Source organism: Saccostrea echinata, unplaced genomic scaffold (genome assembly GCF_033153115.1).
Source record: "Saccostrea echinata isolate AGI-Se365-2 ecotype Australia unplaced genomic scaffold, CSIRO_AGI_Sech_v1 ptg000029l, whole genome shotgun sequence".
NCBI lineage: Eukaryota > Metazoa > Mollusca > Bivalvia > Ostreida > Ostreidae > Saccostrea > Saccostrea echinata.
In genome coordinates, this window is record NW_026889778.1 from 5,068,374 (window position 1) to 5,095,936 (window position 27,563).

General features: G+C 34.8%; 1 protein-coding gene across 1 annotated transcript; it reads left to right on the top strand.

Annotated features, from left to right (window-relative positions):
* The first annotated feature begins 993 nt into the window (after positions 1-993).
* On the top strand, positions 994-17,851 carry LOC133195502 (uncharacterized). Its single transcript, XM_061331360.1, has 4 exons — positions 994-1,229; positions 3,863-3,960; positions 10,143-11,363; positions 17,135-17,851. The coding sequence occupies exons 3-4, from the start codon at positions 10,467-10,469 to the stop codon at positions 17,804-17,806; spliced, it is 1,569 nt and encodes a 522-aa protein (XP_061187344.1). The 5' UTR covers positions 994-1,229; positions 3,863-3,960; positions 10,143-10,466; the 3' UTR covers positions 17,807-17,851.
* Positions 17,852-27,563: the final 9,712 nt, after the last annotated feature.

The window sequence follows — 27,563 nt, forward strand, 5'->3', positions numbered from 1 at the left end:
GTGATTTTTCAAAGAATTTTACACAACATATCTAAAAATTAACGTGGGCGACGGCTGTGGACACTATTTTCTTAAGGAAAATAACCCTTGAAACGGGTCATTTTGAGGCTTTTTCTGTTTAAAATAGAGAAATGCATCAATTTAATGACGTCATATATCCAGAATGGTACTCCACCATGCTATATTCTTTCCTGATTCATTACAGTCATATACTCAACTAATATTTAAGCCAGTTTCAAAACTTTTTGAAAACATTAAATTTTTAGGGCACAATAAAGCTAAAACCATACCTTCTTCTTTATCAGATTTTTTTTTTCATCTTAATGCAGGTTTGGTACGTGTACGATTTCGATGGCAACAGGCATGATGTACATTGTAGATTATATACGCAGAGGAAATTTAATTATTAATAATGATTTGATTCTAAGTGAAGTTTATCGTTTGGTTGACATTAGTGTACCACTACTTGTCTGGTTCCTTGGTGGAATATAGGTAGTTATCATGTAAGATTATGAGTAATGTTAACCAAAAGAGAATTACAGTTTGCTTTATTTCTAAATGTTATGCTTGATGATGTAATAAGGAATACAGATACATGTACAAGACGTGATACGATCAGTGTATTTGTAGTCAATCTTCAGTTGACATGATACATGTATTTAATTACTTTATCATGGTGCCTTTTATAAAAAAAATCATTCACCAAATAAAACACTTGTTAGCAGTAGCTGATGATGACTCACCATTGAAGACATTTATCATGATAAATGCTGAAGATCTGAAGTCAATTGAGAGCGGTGCAGTTGAGCTCTCCAATTCAAATGAAAATAGAGACAATATTGGGCTGAAAAGTTCAGATAAAGACGCTGAAGAAACTTACAGCAGAGAAGAAAAGAGAAAAAAGAATGTAGAGTTGTCTAGTTTACCAACTGAAAGCAAAGAAGAAGTCAATGCAGTAGAAGTAATGGTCAACGTTCTCTCCTAAAAAGAACAAGCAATGGTGAAGGATGAGATTTTTCAGAAAATTTTGTCTGAAAAAGAAAAATTACCGACAGTAAGCATGCTGGATTTTGCTGGGCAGTTAGCGTGTTATGCTTGCCACCAAATTTATGTAACACCAAAGGCCTTCTTCATCCTTGTGTTGGACATGACTAAGAGGTTTGAAGATGTTGTCGATAAAGAGAAAGATAATCAAGAAGGGTCAATCTTCTCAGTGTGGACATACAGAGGTAAGATATGATGTTGTGATGTCAAATTTATGTCTGTAGGACTCACATTAATGAAGATGAGAAAAATAATGCTGTATCAGACACTCAGGACTACAAAATAAAAAAATCATAGAGAAATGCTTGAATATAAGAAGACTCTTGTAAAATAATAAAAAAAAAAAAAGAATACCGAAAAAGTTGGAGAAAGGTAAAACCCAAGCCTCTAACTCATGAAATAGAAACTTTGGTTGGGCATTTTAATTTTTCTGTCTGACTGTAAACTTTTCCATTTTTGGGGGCTTCTCAAGAACCAGTAGGCAAATATCAATTAAACTATCCACAAAGTGTCCTTAGGTAAAGGGGATTCAGGTTTGTGCAACTGGAGATCCAAGCCATATATTGGAAGAGGAAGATAAATACAAATAAGTGAAAATTTAATGACATCTCAAACAGAAAAAAAAAAAAATCCCACAAAACATTGAGTCCAAAAGGTTGAAACTTGATTGGAAGCAACTTTAGGTAGTGAAAATCCCCCGAAAGAAGATAGTTGCCCACTTGGGCCACTAAAATATTACATAGGAATACGCAGGTAAAATCTTTAAAAATCCTCCTCTCTAGAACAGAAACTTAAGCCTTGATAAATCATATCGTCATTATGAGATTGCATGGAACCATAACTTCTAATACTTATCTAAAGACTGATGAACTTTGGTAGTACTGCGTAGTGCTTGGGTTTCTACAAAGGGTTCCACTGTTATGATAATTGATTCTGAGTAGGGGTGCAACGATACACTAACCTCACGATACGATATGTATCACGGTATTCAGTTCACGATACGATACGTATCACGATACATAAGAAGGTTAAATAGTCTTTCAAGTTTGTCATCATATTTTTTTAAAACTTGACAGGGTTATAAAAAATGTTCATATTTTTTAATAATAATTAAAATAAAATTTTGTTAACTTGAATTCGATTGTTAAATAGATCTTTGAGTTGTGTCATTTTAAACCAATGATGAACATTTACAGGGAACTACGGGGACCTTTCCTAATAATCTTCCTTTTAAATTGGAATGAAAAAGGAAGACATTCATTCTTTTATTTATGTAGAAAACCAGTTGTCATATTTCTCGTGTTAATACGTTTTAGTCAACAAGACAGCGAATTTTCATCGAAATACACAGGTGATGGAATATCGTGTATTACCAAAGAATACGTTTAGATCTAAAGGGTTTATCATTTGTCTTAACATCTATAACTTATAATCACATTAAGTCCCTCTCCGTGTTAAATCTGAGGTCTGTAAGATGCTGGAGATGAGTTTAACTGCCGTAAATGCATTATCGGCGACCTCACCGGCTCACGTTTTGCGCGGAAGCCATTTTGAAATAGTAAAGAAGGAAATAAAACGGACAAAACGGATAATTCTGGACCGATTGAACCAAACCGCGATATCAGTTTAGCGTATCGTGAATTGAACCGTGGAAAAATATACCGCGATATACCGTCAAACGCTTTATCGTTGCACCCTTAATTCTAAGAAGCAATTACCTTCAGAATATTAAGAATATTCATATACCTTTATTTCGTATGTAATATACCTTTATTACTTGTGTGATTTTACTTCATAAAAATCGCATGCACTTTTAAATTATTCTTATTTATTCACAAAATAAATGTTGAAAGAACCAAAGCAATTTCATTCAAATTTAAAATCATTAAACAGGAATACATCACTGAGTTATATTGACTGAAGTTCACGTTCTAGGAATATCTGCAGATACCCTATTTAAATTTTATACTTTAGATACTCTTAATATGTTGTGATTATTATTTTCTTGGTTAAAATAGTAACCCGATTGTTACCTCAGTAGCCTCAGTTTACACCTCATGACAGAAAGTGTAAGTTTTGTATTCTCAGACCCATCTCTGTATTGTTTAAGACCCTCTTGGTGTCAACAGTGAGACTATGTGTTAACAACAGTGCTCAGTGTCCACAGTAGAAACCTCAGTACTACTCAGGACTACCTCATCAGTACCATCCCGAGTTTTCTCAGTGCTATTTGGTCCTGATTCAGGGTTTCATTGGATTCTTACTGACTTTTAATTGTAGTATTTAAAGCTAGTATTTGAAGCCACAAGTTATGAGTGATTAATTTGAATTTCAAAGTAGACATTTTTTGACATATTGATGGATTTTATTTCAAAACATATTTTCAAAAATTTAAAGTGTGCAATAAATTAAATAAATACCAGCATATAATTGTTTTATGTATATGATTATGATCAGAATGCTGTATGAAAAAAAATTAAATTCAATAAGCGAGAAGAAAACAATGACACCATAAAGCGGATCATTCCCTCGCTTAAGAACAATCTGTAAATAAAGGCAGCATTCAACACCACTCCTGATACAAAATATCTCACTTTAGTTAAGCACGAAGAACAAAAAAAAACAAAAAACAAAAAACAAAAAAAACACGCACACTCACACAATCCCGTTAATATATCCCCCCCAATGCCGTTGCGAGAGGACTGTTAAACCATGAACCTTATCTTTTCCTGTTCACTGTTGTAATTACAATAGAAGAGTTAATTCACGTCAAAGATGCTTGCCTGTTTTATTCTTTTACCATGCCCTTTTTTTGTAGACTACTTAAAGTTTTGGATAACTTCAATCAAGACTTTTAGAGGCACTAAGGCGCCACTGTTCGTTATTGTCACACACACAGAAAGAAAATCTACAGATGTAAGTATTTAAACTTAAAAATAAGTATTTCAAATTGAATGTGTATTATAAGAAAGAAAATATTGTGAACAAATCATGAGAATAGAAAAAATAAATTCATTTTGGTCTCTGATTTCGATTGTAGAAAAAATATACATCTTCAAGACAGTTCATTCTCTTTTGCTCATCTAAGTCAAAGACTTAATTGAGCTCATCTGACTAAATATATCTCTTGTCTTTTTTTAGTATTTTATTTTTAAAATGTTTTTTAAAGGAAAAAAACAGGACACCATAATTTGCATTCAAATGGAAACATTCCATAATTGTGTAGATTTGATTTTTTCTTCAAATAATAGATTTCGGCTACATAATAAGGCCAAAATCAGGGAGTAATTTTCACCTTATGCATATTTACTTCTGCAGAACAGCTGGGCAAGGTTGGTCATAATGATAAGAATCATCCTTAGGATATGTTGATTCAAGTTATGTGTAAAGCCCGAGTCAGTATTTGACGATGCTTTTATTCGAGTGCCTCATGCACAGTTATATCTCAATATCTATTCTATATATGTATATAGTGAAAGCTACAAAGAAAATGCAAGAATCATAAGCTAATAGCCTTACAAATTGACTGGCAATAGATCTCAACACTATGAAATATGGCGCGAAAAAGTTCATATGTATGATGTACTGGTTTGCTATTAACTACAGTCCTAGATCGCTATTTATCATGACATTATCAAATACAGGAAATAATTCAATCAATTATAATGATAAAAGAATAAACTTACACTTTGATGGGCTCCATATAACCAAAACAATTTTACAAACAACTGCAAAAAACGTGCCAAATTGGGCGGAAATGCATTAACTAAATTAATTCGTACCATGAACGATTAACTCGTACGTAAATTTTTTTTATCAATATAACATTACACTCCCCGCCTGATATGTTAATATAACATCATACATTGCAACTTCAATCAACATCACTACTAGTGACTAGAATAAAAGATACCTATTTAGAAACATCAATCTACATGTCAATGTACACTTTATACAAACAAGAGTTTAATAGTTTCACATACAGAGCGAGCATACACAGTCTTTGCATTGTCTCGAACAATCTGTACTTCCACCTTATGGATTAACCATCCTCGCTAGGGAACACACCTACTACCACTCCTAGCGGCCACTGATTACGAGGTACATCTCGGCCGCGTAGCAGAATGACATCACCAACTTTCAAGTTATCATTCACAGACTCGCACTTGTGTCTCGACTGCTAAGTTGACAGGTAATCTGACTTCCAACGCTTCCAAAAGAATCTGAACATACTTCCATTGTGAGCGATACATATCCTTAGTATCCAACCCCACAGGATGCTGTGTCATTGTCCCAGTCTTCTGTGTTAACAGAACTGACGGTGTAAGTATAAACGGTGAATTTGGATGAGAGGAAACCGATACAATAGGTCTCGCATTGATTATTGTGCTGACTTCTGACATTAAAGTGGGTAGAACTTCATGAGTCAGGTTCTGATTGGCTGGGTTTCTAAGCATGTTATTCAGAATACGCCTTGCAATCATGATAAGCCACTCCCATACGCCATCCATATAGGACGCATGAGGGAGATTAAATTTCCATACCGTTCTATTGTCCTCCAAGATTGAGATCGATATCAGTTTAAAGTCTTCTACATTGATAACCTTCATGTGTAGGGTGTCGGTGGTGCCAACAAAGTTGGTACCCCGGTCCGATCCAATTTCTTTGGCCTTATTTCCTCAATGAGTTTGAAGTGAACTGCTCGACAGTAAAGGCAAGTAAACATCACAGCCCAACAATTCAAGTTGGCTTTTCCTCCACGTGTGCGTCTGGTTAACACATCCCAAGGACCGAACACGTCATGATCAACACCAAAGAATGTGAAGGGTGGACAAGGCGTCAAGCGGTCACTACGTAAGTCACTCATCTCTTGTTCTACAAACTTTCCTCGCAATCTGCGACAGATAACACAATGAAAAAGTATTGAGGATATGAGGCGTTTCCCTCCAGTGACCTAGAATCCTGCCTTGCTTATGGCTACTTCCCTGAGGTGTCTTCCTTGATGCTCAGTCTGTTCTTGGAAATGTCAAATCAGCAATGACGCAACATGATGTTTTTCCGGGACAAAAACTGAATGTTTCTCACCATATCATAGGTCTGATGTCTGGAGTCGACCTCCCACTGTTAATATCCTAACACCACTTGGCTATCTGAATAGTAATGTATGTCACTCAATTTCAGTCCAAAATGTTCAGTCGACCTCACCGACCTCACAAGCCAACATCGCCGCACACAATTCAAGCCTCGGTATGTTCTGGCCAGGTTTTGGTACTATCTTGGATTCCCCATATGTAAAGCCTATAGTAGTACGACTGGTGAGATCATTCCAAGGGGGTCGAATAGACTATGCACCACGGACAGCTTCTCATCGCCCCGCACACGATACGTGAATGTGTCTAAATTGAGGACCCAGACAAGTCCAAGACTGTGCTGCAAAGATAAGTCAGCCTTAGCAATATCTAAAATCCTTAAGTCACTTGCTAAGTCCTCCATGCAAAATTTGTTCATTACAATTTGACTCTTGGATGCTATCTTGTGAAGCTTGGGTTATCCCTCTTGAAACAGCGTCTCTTGTGTCTTCCGTAACACACTTATAGCTTCCTCTTTTGTTGGAAAGGATACTAAACCGTCGCCCACATAAAACTGGTTGTTAACAAATTCCTTCACTTCCGGATCTTGAGTTTGTTCCGTACGTCGCTACCGCCGGTTTTGGGGAATTCTCAAAACCGTGTACGCACATCCTGTACTCAACTAACTCCTTCTGGGGATTATAGTCCTGGTGCCAAAGGAAACGCAAGAAATTGCGATGATGCTCTGTCGCGAAAAATCCATAAAACATCTGCTGTATATTCGCCATTACAGCAACTGGTTCCTTGCGGAAGTGATGTAGCATACCAACTAAATTGTTCATATGCACATGTGTTGACACTGAAACAGCGTTTAGTGAGATTACCTTATAGTTAGCCGAAGAATCGAAAACCACTCTAACTTGGTCCCTTTTCTGTGGATGGTACACTCCGAATAATAGTAGATACCAGCACTCCTATTCCTTATAAGTGGTGGAGCCACTTCTGCATGTCCATTATGCAGCATCTTTGTCATGAAAGTGTGAAAGTGGTCCCGTTTCAAAGGATCTCGTTGGAGGTTCTTCTGTAAGATCGGTGCACGTTTGAGAGGTTCCGCTTTGTTATTCGGTAGAGGGGAACGTGACTCCTTAAAGGGTAATGGTGCTTCCCAATTACCATCCGGCGTTTTCTTAAACTCCTTACCCATGATATCCAAGAACTGTCGGTCCTCGACATAGTATCCTTCTTTCTCTTCATCCTCGTCCGAATAAACACCTCATGTCCAATTCTGTCACCTTTCACAATATTTATTGAAACAGCTAAGTGATGATTACATGGTTCAAATGCAGATGGTCGTCCACATACTCGGAATCGTAGATTTATTGACGCTAGCTTCAGTCGATGGTGTATATGTGTCTCTTAGGCATACGTTACCAATCGCAACCCAACCAAGGTGTAGCCGCTGGGCGAATGGAGCAGTCCTTGGCCCAGTCTTCTATTCCAATACATGGTGTACTTCTGATAAGTCTCTTCCAATAAGAAGTAAAATGTTTACCTTCTCATCAAGAGGAGGGATCTGAATACCTTTCAAGTGTTCAAAATGTGTGATCACATCTGGTGTCGAGATCTCTTGGCGATCATTTGGAATGTTATTGCATTCGATAACTAGTGGAAGACCAATTCTAAATATCCGAATGATCGTAAATCCATACATCTGTCGTCTAGTAACAGATAAGCGTCCAGCACGTGTAGATTAGGTATATTGCACAGACTCTGTCTTTGGGATACACAGGGAATCGAAGAGCTTTGAACGGGCTAATGTCCTATTGCTCTGATCGTCAATAAGAGCATAAACATGGTTATAGTTCTGAGGTGTGTCGGTGGAGTATACACGCACAAGTACCGCTTTCCCGCAAGATTTCCCCTGAAAATCCTGGTCCACATACTTCTGTACACAGAGGTTTGTCGGTCCCCGCCATGGAACTCGCCTGCAAACTGACCTGTGGCTCCAGGTTGCTTTGAGTTCTATGTGCGACACCAACATGCAATGCTGTCGTATGTTTATCACTCGAGCACACTCTAACTTAACCGGCACAGTACAATCCTTTGCATGGTGATTTGTAGACTCACAACACTGGAAGCACAAATTGCGGTCTCGCAAGAACTTCTTTCTATCTGTCATTGAGAGCTTAAGAAAGCCTTTACAGTCTTGTTAGATATGATCTACATTATGTATTGGGCACTTTGATCCAATAGAATTGTTCGAGTTTTTCTGTTATTTACACTAAGTCTCCTGATTCTCATTTGAAATGGCTGCGAATTGCATGAAAATACAAATCCAGGGTCATTCCAGATAGTGTTCTGTTCATAAATGAACTTACTTGACTTTTGAAACGGAGGAAAGGCCACATTGTGTCTGTTTTTTATATTTAACGGCTCTGTCTCTTCATTTGGACTGCAGAGATGGGGGTAACTTTGAAACAATAGGTGTTGTACCAGAAGAAGTCTTAAAGTACGATAACAAGTCCCTGAGCTGTGGGTCCTCTATGGCTGATTCAATGAGATGAGTGAGTATCCGAGAGTACATAAAGTTTCTCCTTTTCTCTAACACTGATTTTAGCAAAGTTTTCAAGTTTCCTTTTTAGTGCAGCTTCTATCACTCGCAGGCTGCCATACCTCTCATTAAGATGACTCCATATTCTGAACAGACCTCTCTGGTGATCCAAAAGATTTGATGAACGAACGCTTATCACTTGAGGAGTTGAACTAGGGCCTAAGAATTTCACAAGCAAGTCCAGTTCTTCTGATACACTAATGTCAAGCTTCTTCACCACTGACTTGAAACTGTGTTTCCAGGCTAGGTAGTTCTCAGGTCGGTCATTAAACTTAGACAGTCTTGTAAGAACAAGATCATTTTTGAGAAGGAACTTCGCAAAGTCACAATATGGTCTACAGGACGAGTCCCTGTATGTGGAATATGATCTACTTCGGGAGGAAGTAAGTTCCTATCAAATGTTAACGTTGAGATAATCTTTCTATCCTTGTTCTGGTAGACAAGATGCTATACGAGTGTCATTGAGTCTATTATCACACGTGTTAGCTCGTAAAGGTATGTATGTAAATGATGTGACCTTCGTTCGATCTGGAAACAGTTCCATTGCAGACGTGACTGTTACCACTGGCTGTGCAGGGTGAAAGGTGAGTCCATCTCTAATACGTTTAGGTTCAAGTGGCTCAATATGTCCAGGAGAAAATGCTGGTGTTTCGTCCGATGTTTGAACTGACTGAGTGTTCACCTCTTGAGCTTTCACAGATGTCGGCTTGTATTCACTACAACACCATGAACTAACATCTGTTAAATCCTCTATGATACTGCTGCCTTTTGCATACATCTCTTCAATTGCATATTTCTCTGCTAAAAGTTCAAGGTCCATCTTGATTAACTGCTGTTTATAGATGACCTCAGCTTGGGCTTTCTTTAATGCAGTTTCCTCATCTGCGTACTTCATATGGATTTTGGCGAGTTCCGCGCCTACGGAGACGTCCGACATGATGCGTGAGCTGCGTAAAAATTCTTTCAAGTAAAGCCCGAGTCAGTGTTTGACGATGCTTTTTTTCGAGTGCCTCATGCACAGTTATATCTCAATATCTATTCTATATATGTATATAGTGAAAGCTACAAAGAAAATGCAAGAATCATAAGCTAATAGCCTTAAAAATTGACTAGCAATAGATCTCAACACTATGAAATATGGCGCGAAAAAATTCACATGTATGATGTACTGGTTTGCTATTAACTACAGTCTTAGATCGCTATTTATCATAACATTATCAAATAAAGGTAATAATTCAATCGATTATATTGATAAAAGAATAAATTTACACTTTCAAATTTCAAGAAAAGAATAAAGATATATTTTTTTTCTGAACACTGTAGTTAAGAACTCGATGATCAATAAGACTTAGGTAAGCTTTGTGTCCCATGGGCCTCATGTAGTATTAAATTGTTAGATTATTTTATTTATACTTCAGGAAATAGAGAAGTACTTTGAAGAATTCTGGAATGCTGTACCAGACGAGGACAGAGATTGGTTAAGTGAGTCTCTGAATGATCGTGATTATGCTGTGGGTCTAGTTGAACTAAATGACAATACAAAGAAAATGCTGGAATCAATGAAAAAGTCCATAGTTGAACTATTTACAGATGAGCTCAATACAAAAATTGAAATCCCTTCTTCTTGGGCTTTAATGTAACAGTTATTGTATGATGGGGCCTGGAAGATTTTGTCCCTTTTGGAAATTTGGAGGCTCAACTCGTCCCTTCCTGATGAATACCAAATTAAAAGTGATGAGGAAATGTCTAGGTTTTTAAAGTGTTTCCATGACAATGGCCTTCTGTTGTATTTTGAAGTAGAAAAATTGAGGGAACACGCAGTACTGGACATTCAGTGGTTTGCGAAAGCTTTCAGTAAGATTATTGCTGATAAAAACCATATCAATAAAGACTGCAAAACAAGATTAATCAAAGAGTGGAAATCCTTCAACAAAACAGGGGAACTTAGAGATAAAGTGGTGGATGCACTTTGGGAAGACGAACCTCTATACTTGAAACACAAAAGTGAAATTATGTCTTACATGGAGAAGCTTCAAATGCTCGTACCTTTGGAGTCTTTTGGGGCTGTATCAAAAGGTGACATGTCATGGTATGTCCCCTGTATGAACAAAAAGCAGTTTAAAGCTAACTTTTGTGAAGATATGTGGGAATGTTCATCAATTTTGTGCTATCGATTCACTTCTTTTGCCATTTTTGTGTTCTACAGACTGGTAGCATACTGTATAAGTTTTCTAAGATGGAATGTTACCACAGATGGAGATCATGAAGGAACTCTATGTCTCTATCAGACAGCAGCAGTGTTTGATCACAATGAACACACTGTTGTTGTTGGCACATGTAGTGATGAAATTCAATTACAAGTGTTGCGAATTAGACCATTGGCTGTAGATATAGAGGTATCAAATGAAATCGGAGAATCCGTTGAACATGCCATAGAAAAATTGACAGAAACATTTATTGACACAAACATTTTCCATAAAGGATTCAAATGCCAAAACATTATTTGTTGTGGGAATGATCTATCTTTCACTCTTGAAAGCGAGCTGTCCAAAATCAAAGCTGAAGAAACGCAGTGCAAGTGTCAACTTCAGAAGAAACATTTGATAAATGTACAAAAGACTCTGGGTTTCTGGGAAAAGGTAATTATAACATATCATTACACCCACCTCAAAAAAACGAATGGGTTCAATACGATCAACTTTTACGTCTGTCTGGGTTTTTTTTCTGCACCTTCATATCTATGCAAATACCTATGACAAAAAATATGGGAAGATCACACAGAAATCAATTATAAACTGTGGATAACATCATTACATGATTACGTTAAAAGGTCAATTTGGATAAGATCAGTGTCACAAACAAATGTTCATGGATAAATATTAAATGGATAGAATTTGGTCTTTTTTACGGTACTCAATGATAATCACTGTTTAGTATCCTTTGTGTACAACGGATGTCAATTTCACTCGGAAAACCTTTTCAAATAAAAGGTTCTTTTAGTCGAGCAATAGTGGAATACCCATTAAATAATTTTCTCACATCAGTTTACATATTGTAAATGTTTTTTTTCCGACTGCGTATGCAATAGATATTTAAATTAAGTTACGCAGGTATGTTAAGGCAGTACCCAGATCATATTTCGGCGAATTTAAACTTTTTCGTAAAATGTAACATTGATAAATCAGGAAAGCCATAGATAAAACATTTACTATTATCATACACTGTATAGACGTCATTGAGTCTTAGGCTAAAAGAAGCACTCCACTACGACGTCATCACGTAACGTTTATAAATAGAAAAATTGCCTTAATAAAAAGTGAAAAGTTCAACACTACCCCGGGCCTAATTCATTTCTTTCAGTGAAAATAATTATGTAAAAAAAGTAAATGGGCCATGAAAAGTGCTGCTAGAATCCTACTCTCCGGAAACAGAAAAAAATATTCCAAAGTTTCGCATGAAACCTTACCTAATTTTTTTTTTACATTTTATACATACGATCAAGGAATTGTTATCAATTCATGTTAACCACGATTCTAGTAGCTCTTTCCAAGTACTATTTAATACAAGCTTTCGGTACAAACAAAAATTATGTTTCAAAGTATGCGGCGTAGTGTTGAACTTTTGCATCTTAATAATTATTATAGAACGACAGAGGAAATGCTGATCGGGATTTCAAAGCACTGCCTGTGTTCATTATAAAAAAAAAAACATGATAAGAATATATCAGCATACCGGATTCTTAATCTTTAATTTCTTATGAATCACAAATAACATTCACGTTATATGCTTTAAAACTCCCATTTCATTTATTTGTTTACATGAATTCTCGTCACGTTTGATTTCACTCGGCAAATATTTGATCAGTAGTTCTGACGTCATGGGTTTGGCATTTAACCCACGTGCTAAGTACTTAGCTATTTAAACCACCCAAAAACGACAAGAATTAGTTTATATTATGTTTTTGAATGATCCCATTCATTTCTTGGACCTGAAATTAAACATAAAGTATAGATATTAAGAAATAATTATTTCTAAGGTTCACGTCATACAGCTTGCTATGACGTCATATTGTAAATGCAAATAGGATATCTCTGAATGTAGCCTTTACATACCTGCGTATCATCACATGTTTCAATATCGATATTAGCTCAGTAGAAATAACTATACTAATTATATTTGCGGTTTTTTTTAATTTCAGCATATTGTATCCAATACTTTTTATCAAATACTTGGGACTGTTCACTCTTCTCCAAAAACTAATTCATGTACATGTAATTATTCAATAACCCAGATAGCATGACTACGTTGGGCCAACGTTGGCGCACAGTCGTTGACTGCGTTGGTCCAACGTTGGCAACCTAACGTTGGCCCAATGCAAGTTTGCTCATCGGCCCTACGTTGGCCCAACATGTTGGACCAACGTTGGCACAACGTTTGTCTATTTTATTACTGCATTTGGTCAATGTTGCACCAACGATGGACCAACGTCCACTATCAACAGTGATTGTATCAACAAAGGCTTAACATTGGCTCAACGTACTTTTTGTATTGGCCCAACAATGGCCCAACGTCCTTTAACCAACATACCATCGGTGGCTCAATGATGGTCCAGTGTCCTTTACTTGTGTTGGCACAACAATGGCCCATTGTTCTTTTGCGGACAGTGATTTTTTCAACGTAGGGCCAACAGAGGCCCAACCTATCCTATATAAATATTGATTTCCATTCAAAATTAATCCATCTTAACAAGAAATAACTAGCTAATGCTGACAAAGAGGCAAAGGAAAAATGTTAAACTGTACAATTTATTTGTTAGCCTCTAACAAATTTTGTTACCAAAGTTCACAGAGTTTAAGCATAAAACAATATTTTTAAATTACATAGGGCCAATGTACTCATTCCGACATAGAAGAGAACACTCGCCCTAACATAGGACCAACGTTGGGCCAGCGTAGTCCTACCAGTATAAATGATCTTTTCAATTAGGCCTAGGGTATAACAAACACTGGGACAACGTTGGGCCAACGTAACGCTCCCAACTCAGGCACTTTGTCCTTTAGTTCGCAGTCCAACTGTTGGGCCAACGTTGGATCAACGTATTCACTCTAACTATAAAAGACAACTTAAAACAAACACTCAAGCTTACATTGGGCCAACGTTGGGCCAACATACTGCTACCAGATTAAGTATAGCAAAACGGAATTAGTTAATGTTGGACCAACGTTGGGCCAACGTGAGAATTCCAACATGGTTGGGGTACTAAAGAGATGATTTACATGTTAACGTTGGTTCAACGTTGGCCCAACATTGTCTACCCAATGCCAACTATCGGCCAACCATACAACCATTAACCAACGTTGGCCCAACGTAGTCATGCTGTCTGGGTAAGAAAGAAGACATACGAGGTGAGGAGTATCCCTCACTCCTAGACACTTTTTTTTAATTTGCAAAGTTTACGGAGGGGTAGGGTAGGGCCACAACTGGGGGATCAAACACTTACAATGGAATATTTAGAATAATCTTTACAAATCTTCTTTTCAAGAACAATAAAGCCACAGTTTAATATATTGAAATGAAAGCATCCTCAGGTAGCCTAGGAATAATTTTGTACAAATGATGACCACCCGGAAGTAGGGTGGAGCCGAAATGGAAGATCAAAGGAGTACGCAGCTCTATTAAGGCTTCATAAAGGGGGCGGGGCCTAATTTATACGGGAAAAGTTTACTGTGACATCACACAAATATAGCAATTCCTCACAATAACAGAAAATGAAATAATTTGCGGATCTAAACTGCATAAGAGTAATGAACTACATCAAAACTTACCACTGCATTCTCTTTTGTCGCTAATTAAATCCCACACAGCAAAATATAAACAAGTCACTGATCGCAATGCACTTGTCGACATGACGTCATCATGGTGAAGTTTGACGCATTTTATGTGCAGTGAGAGGTGGATCAAGTAATTTTTTCACAGTGAAAAATGCATGTTATTATTAAACAGAATATTTTTTGAAAATCTTAGGTAGACCATTAATACAAATCTGAAACGTTTGTTTAGTGCCATTATTTAAAAAATATCGAGAGAATGTGTTGAATTAATTCTACCGTGTTTTTGTCTACAGGGTGTGCATGTTTCACGCCGAGGTGCCTCATTAAATCGCGTTTTCGCAAGGGCATACACTTAATAGATCTTGACCATTTTTTGAATACACATAATGGACATATTCCTTGACTTGAAAAGTGCTGCTGCTTTCCTGAAATCGATAGCATAACTTAACAAATACATGATATACTTGGTAAAGGTCACACATATTTCGACATTAGCAAGATAACTTGAAATTTAAACTAATAAAATGCGAATTCTATTTAAAGCAGCAGCACTTTCCATAAACTATAAGTTATGTAGAAACAATCTATTACTTTAATTTTTAATTTTAACTAGGGTATGCCCTTGCGATATTGAAATTTGTTTGTGACCTACATACAGTACACATTACATGCATTTATCACGTGACTATCAAATAATGTGAACAAACCAAATTCAGTACAGAGCGGGGTATACAATGTTATTTCAAAGAATGTTAAAGTCAAAAGATAATATAGTACCTTTACAAAATTAAAATTCATTTCAAAAAGATATGTATTTATGCACGTTTATATTCTGTTGATTTTTTCGAAGTACGCCTTAACAGTGCTGCGTATATAGGAATGTAGGAATATATAGAAATATAATTTCATAAAAGTATATAGGAAAAATCTTTAAATACTTCTTCAGAATTAAAAATATATAGGTAAAAAATCTGAAAATATTTTTCTCAAAAACAACAAAGCCATGATTTGACATACTGATATGGAATCATTCTCAGGTAGTGTAGATTGAAGTTTGTTCAGACCATGACCCCTGGAGGTAGTTTGGGGTCACAACGGAGGATCAAAGTTTTACATAGGAAAACATTTCTAATATAGAAAAAAAAATTAAATTCTTCTTCCCAAGAACAATTAAGCCATCATTATTTATATTAATATGGAAGCATTTTCAGGTAGTGTACATTGGAGTTTGTTCAATTTATGACCCTAAGGGGTAGGGTAGGGCCTCAATAGGGAATCAATCGCTTACATAGGAATAGCAAAAATCGTTATGAATCTTCTTTTCAAGAACAATAAAGTCATGATTAAACATATTGATATGAAAGGATCCTCAGGCAAATGTAGTGTAGAATCAAATCTGTTCAAACCATAGTCCACGGGGAAGCTAGGGTGGGACAACAATTAGGGATCAATATTTTGCATAGGATTATATGAGGATTTTTTTTAAGAATATCAAAGGAGAACATCAAAAGAACATCAAAGCAATGATGAAGCATATTGATATAGAAGTATCCCCAAAAATTGTTTAAATCAATGTCCCCACCTTACACGTACCTGGGCAGGGTGGTAGACATCATTCAAATTCTGTTTCAAGAACAACATCTCTATGCTTATAATATGAATATGGAAGCATCCTCAGATAGTTTAGATTCAATTTCGTTGAAAACAGGACACCTGGGGGTAGGGTGTGACTAGAACATTAATTTTTATTTCAATATATTTTAATTTTAAATGATAGACATATTGTTGCAATTAAGACTTACAATATAAAAAATCAATATTATAAGTATTTTGAATTTTTACTAGGCTTTAACTTAGTTCATCATTCGATCATTTTAATCTTGATAAACTTTGAACACCTATAAACAAATTAAATATCTTGTTACTTGGTTCGTTTTCTGGAATAATAATCCCGCGGAGGTATTTGTCCATTTTGGACATCCTGGTTGTTTTTTTTTTATTATCTGAAAAAAAAAAACAAGCAATTGGAACATTCCATTGTCAGTCAAAATCATTGATTTTAGAGCGTTATATCAAGGTGTTATTTGAATGCCATTCAAGGAGCACAACATATATCTAAAACATTTTTTGCATTTGTTTTATTTATGTACCAATGTCAACAGCATGATGTTTCTCCTTTGAGTAGACAAATACTTCTGAATATGAAACGTTATCTTTAAATAAAATCCCATTCATGTCGCTTTCATCCTACTTTTCCTTACTTAACTTAAAGCATGACCTTTTGAGATGGACACGATCTCAAAGATATCTAGTTTGCTTTGGAGTTGTTGACCTGTTCTATAGCTATATGTATGGGATACCAGTTTACAAATTACTGATATTTTTTTCTTATCTAATGAAATTGAAGAAGAGCTAAATAGGAACATCGTTTAGTTTTGTACTACATGTTGTTTTAGAAACACAGTCATTAACTTGCGTTGTAGAATGTAGAATAATTTAAATATTTTGTTCTTTAATTATGTTTCTGCTAAGTTGGATTTATTACTATTACTATGGTTGACTGTTGTTTTTTTTTTCAGAGAAAGATGAGTGTCTCCAGCACTCTAATGGCCTCAGGACAAGACCTGGAGGGTCAAACTAGGTTTGCAAAACTTGGAATGGCAACAAACGATGTGTTGAATAAGGCATACAGAGACATTCTTGAATCAGAAGTACTCCCCTGCGACATTGAGAACAATGTGAATTCATTATCAAACAAAAAGAGAATGAATCTGAAGTTGAACCCAGATCAAGAAGATCTTTTGAAAAAGGCAAAAAATTCTGGATATAAGGATTTTGATATTTCATTAACATACAAGTTCATAAGAAACATTTGTTCAACGATTCCTAAACCAACAAAAGGAAAGTGGGGAGAAGAGCCTGCAGCAGGAGAGGTGACTGTGGGTGACGATGTCGAGAGAATAAGGTCAATACGAAATAGATTGACTGCGCACGTGAATTCAGCCTCTACCCCTCAGACAGAATTCGATGACACCTGGTCGACAATGTCAGATATCTGCCAGAGATTGGAAACCTTCACTGGAAAGAAATACTTGGATAACCTCAATGATATTAAAACACTGATATTGAGAAAGGAAGATGAGGATGCTGTTATAAAAAATACTAAAATGCAAGAAATTTGGGAAAGAATTAAATCAAATGTGCTCGAATTTGAAACGATGTTCAAGCCTAACGAAGGTGCTACAAATTAGGAGTTCATAGAATGCTGTGTAGAATACTAAAAAGAATAGTCTACAGATTACAATGAATTTAAACTTTAAAATATTGTTGCCTGTAAAATACAAAAATAAATGTTGTCACACTTTGAATGAAGGTCATTTTCAAAATATTAAAGCGAATAATGAGGTCAAATTTTGAAATACTTTAGCTTAAAAGTTTAAAGCCATCATTAGATAAATTAAAGCCATCATTAGATAAATTCAAACGACATTGATTATTGTCCATTTTTATCTACATTGGCTGAAGAAATTTCATCACATTTTAAGAATCTAAGTCATGTATAAATTAAAGGAACAACAATAGTGGGCGTGTTTGATGGGTTAATTTCTTCCATGGTCCCGTGAATGGATTCTTTTAATATCGTTTCTGTGCAACGGTAATTTGTACATTAATATAACTTTTGTATATGTTCTTTTAATGTACATGTAAATGTCTTGCATTTCGGATGAATAACGGAATACCTTTAATTTGCAAGGATCATGTAAAATCTACAAGTACAAACTGTTTTAAAATTGTGATTTTATAAGACTGCAAGTGCGGGAAACTTTCTGGTATGTTTTAAAGGTTTTTTTTTTTTATCAATGCTCTATGTTACTTATTAAAGTTGCTGCAAAGTTCAAACTTGTTCGCAAGTGTCTGCCATATAACAATTTATGTACTGCATGGTTGCATTTTTCAGACACATATTTGCGATCCTACTTTGGCGCTTGTGACAACATTTTGTGTTTATCATGTTTATGTATTATACTATATTCCCATTTAGATTAATATAATGCTATATTAAATGTATATTGTAAGCAATGTTGAGTTTAAGATTGATAAAGTTATCAATGTAGAATAAAACTGTATTTTAACTGTCATGCAGGATCACTTTGATGACCTATTTGTCTGGAAAGCAACAGTAAAATCAATGGTGCATATTTTCTACCTAGTATCTGAAATAAATGAAGATAAGGAACTGTGATTGATCCAGAAAAGACCTACAGACAATACAAATATGTGAACAGGTCATAAAACACAGACCCTTGGAAGTTCCAGATGTAAGATCAAGTACCTAGGAGGTGTGTATTTATCATGCACATGTAGTTAAATTGTCCGTAGTCAAAATTGGTATTAGAAAAAAAAGCAAGGGTCTAACGATTTGTATGAAAGATGTCACTCAAAATACGGCATATTGATAGTTGGTAACAAGGTCATCATAACGACCACAGAATTCACAAAATGTTCACTTTAAGAACCCTCTCTACACTGCACGCTAAAGGGTTCTGGTTAGTATATTACTCAATTTGTAATCAATTTAGTATTCTTAACATTTGAAAAGGGGCAAGATAAATTAATTGAACACTTTATTTGCAAGTATTTTCTCCACGGAAGTAAACAATTGTGGTTTTTGTTCATTGATACTTTGTCGTCTCGGGACATTTTTCCCGGGAGTAAATGCCACTTACCGTATATTGAAAATTAGATAGATAAGCTCAATATTTAACCCTTTAACACCCAGAGACGCATTTGGACGCATTTCCAGCATCACAGATATTTAACTGTTGGCGTTTTCTAAATATTCGGGATACAACAAAACAATTGATATTTTCTGAAACTAGAGAAGAAACTAAACATTTTTTCTACTCAAAACCTTTCTGTGCGATGTTGAGAAATTATCATAAACTTGAATATTGCATATCATTGCAGGAAGTTGATAAAACTACAATGAATGACTGATTTTGTGCTATCTTCTGTTGGCTTTATCTAAATTACAAACACAATAAAATAAAAAATGAATGCCATAACCTGAAAGCTGGGAATATGCCCTACATTTTTTATTCCGGACATTATAAGGTACATGCATCCGTTACAGAGATATTTGTTGTTGAATATTGGAACTTTTACGAGTGAAATACTAGTACACAAAATGCACTATGACGTCATTTGACGTTTTACATGCACAATGAAATCGTTCATGAGCTCAGTGTAAAACAAACTGGTCTTTTGATATATGGAACAGATTTATTTTAAAAAAAATTGAATTATTTGTAAAGAAGAGTTAATGTACGACACGTTTTGAGCCATAAACAACATGTAATAAAAGGAATTTTCCATAGCTTTGGGAGATATATACATGTAGTAATAGTCTCTCACCCAACGCCCCGATTGCGTGCACCCATTGTATCAGAAATCCCTGTCGAATTTTGTGTCAGCCCTACATGTAGTAGAAATAATTAATCAAAGAATTAAATACAATCATTGCCATTTTCCTAATCTTCAGATTTATTATTGAAAAATATCTTCTTCTTTTTTAGTACTTGGTTTACTTTGAAAGGAAAAGTGCATTTTTATTAAAGCGACAGGAAAGATAACGCAGTTATCCTTTTCCAGTGATTAAAAGATGAAAAAAAAACTGTCATAATGAAAAAGTATATCAAAAGTACTACCTCGTACGCCGTAAACATAGCCAAACAAACAGCTGGTTTTAATTAGATTGCTAAATTTATAGAAATAATTTCTGAATAAACACACAGGAAACTCAGGTTTCTTTGTTCGTGTTAAATTCATTTTTCAGTCTTCACAGAGTTAAGAACAAGTGTAAATCAAACTGGATAAAAATGGAAAACTTGGGATAAACTAACAAATTCTCCCTCATTGCCTAATCCTTTACAGATTAGCCGGGATTACAAGTATGTGTATTGAAGAAACTGAAAAGTTTAATCTACTGCTACAACAAAAATAAAACGGAGCAAGTATCTAAAATATTTGCCAGAACATCGCGCGAAAATAGCAAAATGTGCTATTGAATATAAAAACCGCCATTTTACTATTTTTTAAAAGCTGTGGAGAAATGAAAATGAAAGTACAATCAGAAGTATTCGGAAACTACGCTCTATAATTTTGAAAAAAAACTATAGTTTTTTCACTATAGAAATCAACGGAAAATATTTTTAAAACACCCCCCTCTCCTTTTTACAGCAATTTTGAATTATTATTTAACAAATTCATACCAAAACTCTTGTTGTTCCTGGGGGTGGGGGTGCCCTAACAAAAAAATACTATAGTAAACTATAGTTAACTATAGTTTACTATAGTTAACTATAGTAGATCAAAGTTCCAAAGTTTTCACTATAGTAAATCAAAGTTCCAAAGTTTTCACTATAGTAAATCAAAGTTCCAAAGTTTTTACTATAGTAAATCAAAGTTCCAAAGTTTTTACTATAGTAAATCAAAGTTCCAAAGTTTTTACTAAAGTAAATCAAAGTTCCAAAGTTTTCACTATAGTAAATCAAAGTTCCAAAGTTTTTACTATAGTAAATCAAAGTTTCAAAGTTTTTACTATAGTTAATTAAAGTTTCAAAGTTTTCCCTATACTTAATCAAAGTTTCAAAGTTTTTTTCATTAGTTTAACAACTTATGTATTTTTATTATTTTTTTTATTATTATTATTTAGCCGTTTTAGGGGAGGGGGTGGATATGGGGTTAGTTGGGGCTGGTTTTTTGTTGTACATCTTTATTTAAATATACAAAGTAGTTAATTCAAATGCAATATTTACATTTATAAATAAAAAAAAAACACATGTTGACTGAAGTTGATGAAGCAGATATTTGATTCTAAATGACACAATTTTTTATAACATATTATTTTTTCTCCATAAATAAGTCTTACGTTACATCTGCATAACATTAAAATTAAATAAATTGAAATAAATATTGCTTATTGATCGGCGCAAGCGACAATCTTTACATTAAAATTCATATCTTGTACATTATTCTTTTAAGGGAAGGGTCGGGTTTTTAAAATGTTCGCTAAAGCTTTTATGAATCTTAAACTTAAATATCATAAAATGTAAAGAATGGGAATCTAAAACATAATTCCACGGGATTTATCGTACTTAATCAAAGTTTTTACTATAGTAAATCAAAGTTCCAAAGTTTTCACTATAGTAAATCAAAGTTCCAAAGTTTTCACTATAGTGAATCAAAGTTCCAAAGTTTTTACTATAGTAAATCAAAGTTCCAAAGTTTTTACTATAGTAAATCAAAGTTCCAAAGTTTTCACTATAGTAAATCAAAGTTCCAAAGTTTTTACTATAGTAAATCAAAGTTCCAAAGTTTTCACTATAGTAAATCAAAGTTCCAAAGTTTTTACTATAGTAAATCAAAGTTCCAAAGTTTTCACTATAGTAAATCAAAGTTCCAAAGTTTTTACTTTAGTAAATCAAAGTTCCAAAGTTTTTACTTTGGTACTATAGTTAACCATAGTAAACTATAGTTAACTATAGTTTACTATAGTATTTTTTTGTTAGGGTGGGGGGTATGTTTACAGATAAATTACATGAGTTAAGCATATGGAAAAAATGAAGGATCATTTATCCATGTCTATGAGTATTTTAAAATCTGAGTACTATTTTAAAATCTCTTGGTGTTATAAAGCCTGATTTCAATGGATATACATCTTCTAGACCCCTTATAAAAGGAGTTGTGATTAAGAGCAATGGACTATTTGACACTGGTATTAATAATGTTATACTGTAATTTTTCAATTTACCGGGTGGTAGTAAATACAAGAGGCTGGGCCACACCGCTCACCTGAGCTTATTGGCCAGGAAGAAGCAGTAATCAGTTCAGTATTGAAGGGGGAGGGGGGCAAACTTTAATTTAAACTATCTCAGGATTCTTCCATATCAATATCACTTATCATGGCTTTGCTGTTCTTAATCAGAAGAATTCTAAAGATTTCCACTGTCATGGTAGCTCATTCTGTAGAGCGCTCGCTCCGTGATCGGAAGGTAAGGGGTTCGAGCCCCGGCCGCGACTGACCTAATTCGATGAAAAAATAGGTAGCAACTGTTCCCCCGCAAAGCGCTCGGCACTTTGAAGTGAAAGTTGCGGGTCCTTCAGATGAGACCTTAATGACCGAGGCCCATGTCACGGCAGGCGTAAGCACGATAAAGATCCCCCACTGCTCAATGGCCCTGAGTGCCGAGTAAAGGTCTAAATTTGAAGCCCTTCACCGGTATAAGGTGAAGTCTCTATATGAGTGAAAAATTCTTGTACGGAACGTAAAACAACATACAATCAATCAATCCTATGTTGTTACTATGTGAAACTCTGATCTCTCATTGTGGCTCCACATTACCCACCCAAAATTTGAACAAATTTGAATCTACACTACCAAAGGATGCTTCTATAATAATATGACTAATCATGGCTTTGCTGTTCTTGAGCAGATTTTTTTTCAAGATGATTCCTATATTTTGTTCTTATGCAAAACTTAATTGACCTTCCGTTGTGTCCCCACGATTTGAACATACTTGATTCTACAATACCTTAGGTTGCTTCTATATAAATATGACTAATAATGGCTTAGTGGTTCTTGAGAAGAAGATTTTAAAGATATTTCCTATGTAAAAGCATTTTATAGTAGAAAAGGATTTATCGAGAGAAAGTTTCAAAAATGTAATTAACTAAGCAGTAATTAATTAACAAAGATTGCATTGTTGTGTAAGGGGACACGCGTTTTTTCTTTTAAAAATAAATATTCAAATAAAAAGAATATTAATAAATACTGTGGTGGAAAGATGCATAAAACATCAGAAATAGAATGACAATTGAAAACGATTTTTTTACCAGATAAGATTTTTATAATTGAATTTTTCAAATAAAAACAGATGGAGATAACCCTTACCAAAATTCAAGGTCATAAATCAGAACACATCCCAACCTTACATGCTAATAGTAATAAATGGGAATTATGTCTAAATATTCTGAGTATTAAACACCTACATATCTGTCGTGTATTCAATTTTATTGAATCTGTTGATATTAGGGATGGAATACCTCAACTTCTGAATGCCTGACTTCCCCAAAGCTTTGGCTTATATACCCTTTGGTTTGGCGAGTCCATTCCAAGGGTTGCTAGGTCACTCCATTATTTCAGGTCTTCAATGCATTTTACTCGAATGCCCCTTAACCATTACACCTAAATGTTCCTATGAAAAATCTGACCCACTGTTGTGGCCCTGCCCTATCCATGGGGGTCTTGATTTGAACAAACTTGAATCTACACTACTTGAGGATACTTCTATATTAATATGACTAATAATGGCTTAGCTGTTCTTGAGAAGAAGATTTTTAAAGATATTTCCAATATATTCCTATGGTGAACATTGACCCCCTATTGTGGCCCTGCCCTACTCCTAGGGGTCATGATTAGAACAAACTTGAATCTACACTACCTGAGGATACTTCTATTATAATATGACTAATCATGGCTTCGCTGTTCTACAGAAGAAGATTTTTAAATACATTTCCTATTTATTCCTATGTAAAACTTCGACCCCCTCTTGCGGCCCCGTCCTACTCCCGGGGTTCATATCATGAAGTATGTCATGAAGCTTTCAAATAAGTTTCATCTTTTCTTGCCCAGTTGTTCTTGAGCAGAAGATATTTAAAAGAAGTCACCAAATTTTCACGAATTCTTAATTATCTCCCCTTAAAAGAGGGCATAGCACTTCCTGTGAACAAACTTAAATTCACCCAAGGATGCTTTGTGGCAAGTTTGGTTGAAATTGGCCCAGTGGTTCTTGAGAAGAAGTCGAAAATGTGAAAAGTTTACGGACTACAAACGGACGCCGGACTCTCTTTGATCAGAAAAGCTCACTTGAGCCTTCGGCTCAGGTGAGCTAAAAATTACAAAATGATAAGTTGTAATATTGTAATTTTATATTTACTTCCATCCGGTAAATTCAAATATTACAATATGACAGTAATATAATTCAATCACTAGTGAACTCTTGTTTGCAATATAAAAAAAAGATAATGGCAAAATTGTCATTTTTATTGAATAAAGGGGTGTAAAATATAGGCTGGAATCGAGAGTTAGTGTGCGTAGTTATTTGCCATACTCTCCCCATGGCCTTCTTTTAAAACTTACCGATGAACTAGTGATATTTTATGTTCGAGTACGTATCAGGGTGTTGTGAATTCTTAGATGCAGGTCTCTGGAACAAGGTAAGTAATTTTATTCAGTGATAAAACTCTACTGAAAGTAAATGGGGGACCATTTAATGTCAAAAACGACTGGGCATTAATATTGTTTCTTGTGGAACACATGGGTTTTCCAAAAAGAAAAAAAAATCTGGTATTTAAGGCGAGATATTAACTCGCATGATTCCGCGGACATCAAATCAACATTTAATAAACGAATTAGAGACAATGTTCAGCAATATTTCTCCTCCTCTCCCTTCGACCAACGTTTAATATATGTCAATTTTTGTAACGTTGATATTTGTAATTTTAATGTGTACCATGGCGTTGAATATAGTATACCCATATTTTGTTAGAAAGTTCATTCTCAAAATTGCTATTTTCGCAACCATGGCAACACTGTTCATTGAAATAAAAATACTAAAATATTGAATTTTGTATCTTAGTGTTCTTTACATGTGCACCAAATTTTATTGAAGTCAGGCAAAAACTGTAGGCGGGAAAGTGATTTGAAAATTGCTGAATATAGTATACCCGTGTTTTGTAAGGAAGTTCCGTTCTCAAAATTGCTATTTTGTAACCATGGCAACACTGTTCATTGAAAAAAAAACAAAAATAAAGAATTGTGTATCTTAGTACACTCTAAAAGTGTACCAAATTTTATTGAAGTCAGGTAAAAACTGTAGGAGTGAAAGCGATTTGTAAATTGCTTATAATTACGACAATCAGACAGCTGTAAAGCCAAAGTCTAATACACGGACATTGTGTAATTGTATAAACTCTTTCTATCAAATAAAATTGACCAGTATAACTAAAAACTAATTGTTTGTATGCTTTGTTTTCATAGTATAACTAAATCCTCTGTTATGGAAACATTGTTTGTAAATTTGTTTGTATTTCTGTGATGTAAAAAGGTGGAAAACACAAATTTTGGCAATTATGGGTCTCATTCGTTGCCATGGCAACCATGACGTCATTTTACACTGCATAATTAAATACTTTAAGATTTTACCTTTCAGAAAATGTATAGGTTGCTTTATGTAAAAGTGACTAGAAAATGTTAAAATTTCAATTTGAAATTTTTAGGCAGTTTTACAGAAAAAAATGCAATATCTCTGGTAGTTAAAGGGTTAAACCTTTATTCAATATAATTTTCTTAATGTCCAAAAAACATTTACACTGGTGTATAGAGGGTCCTTAAACGAGTGTATTAAATTCGTATAATGTCAACTTATTTGTCAGTAACTTGCCTCTGTTTAAATTTTAATCCTCCGATTTTAATCCTTCTCCGATCATGATCAAGATCATGATCTTGAGTATGGAATAACCTGGACGATATGAACATCATATACAGGTGAATATTACTACATAATGGAATATTGCTACATAAATAACTGTATTACTACTTAAACTAGAGGTTCTGTGAGCACTGAGATCAAAAAATGATACCCCCGCCTCCCATCTGTTTATAATGGTTAAGTCAATGTTTTGCCACGGGAGACCCGAAATAAGTGTCCAATCAAAAATTAAAATAGGCGGTCACAATGGCAATAAGTAATAAAGATTCTGTGAAAGTCTCATTAAATTTTATTCAGGAGTTGCGGATAAGAGATAGGTACCCCTCAATATTATAAAAAGAATGACAGCGTCTATGTTTTGCTATTGGAAACCCGAAATAATAAAAGATCAAAAAGTAAAATAAGAGGTGCACAATGACACTATGTAACAAAGATTCGATGAAAGTCTCATTAAATTTTATTCAGTGGTATAAAAGGAGTTGCAGATAAGAGATGTGTACACCAAAGTGTAATGGACGGACGGATGTCTGGACAGCGGGGGTACAATGTATAATATAATAAGGGTAGTTGACGATGGAAAAGTTGGTCATCTTGTTTGTTTCACATTAGTTGTTTGTTGGCACGGGCTTTGTTGGCTCTAGTCAGTAAAACAACCAGATATCAAATAGATTTGGCAGATTTTGTGGTGTCTTTTATTTCGACTTCACTGGTATACATTGAGTCGATAGGTAACCATTGTTAATTGATAAAACATCATCGATAAAACTGAATGTCGAGTTGAAGGCCACAACAAATGTTTTCTTCTCATGTAGAAGCTCCTGAATAAATTCTGCTTACTAGTAAAAGGTTATTAAAGTCGGCTAATAACGTCGCAATTTCAACAGTTTGTTGGAAGTCCTGCTCTCCAAAGACTACAATGATGTTGTTTTTGAGGAACTCCAGCATCCCTTCTATATTAATCTAAAAGCACTTCTGACCATCACAAGATATTAAAATTTTCATTGAAGAAATTGTCTTGATATCAACTAGTTTTTAATTTATTGTAGTCTAAAAAGTAATTAATGTAACTCTCTTATCTCCGAAAAAAAAACCTTGCAGCAAAAACTTACGACTTTTCATCTCTATATACAACCATTCCTCACGATTACAATGTAATTTAAGTCCAGACTTTTTGACATCATTTGGCGACATCTTATTTTCATGATTTAGTTATTTGGAATTTATAAGGAAAATAAAATGTCCATTGTTGGTGTATATAATGCACGCAATAATAATACAAATAAAAGCAAAAATGATTTAAGTGATTTAAAGTCCTCTTTTTTAATTAAATGCACATCACAAGCAATGGCATGCCCAGCAGAACTAAAGTAAGGTAGAAAAAAAACAAGGACACGATTTTTTTTAAAATACAAGGTATGGACTGCATTTTCTTGAGATATAGTGGAATACAAGATTC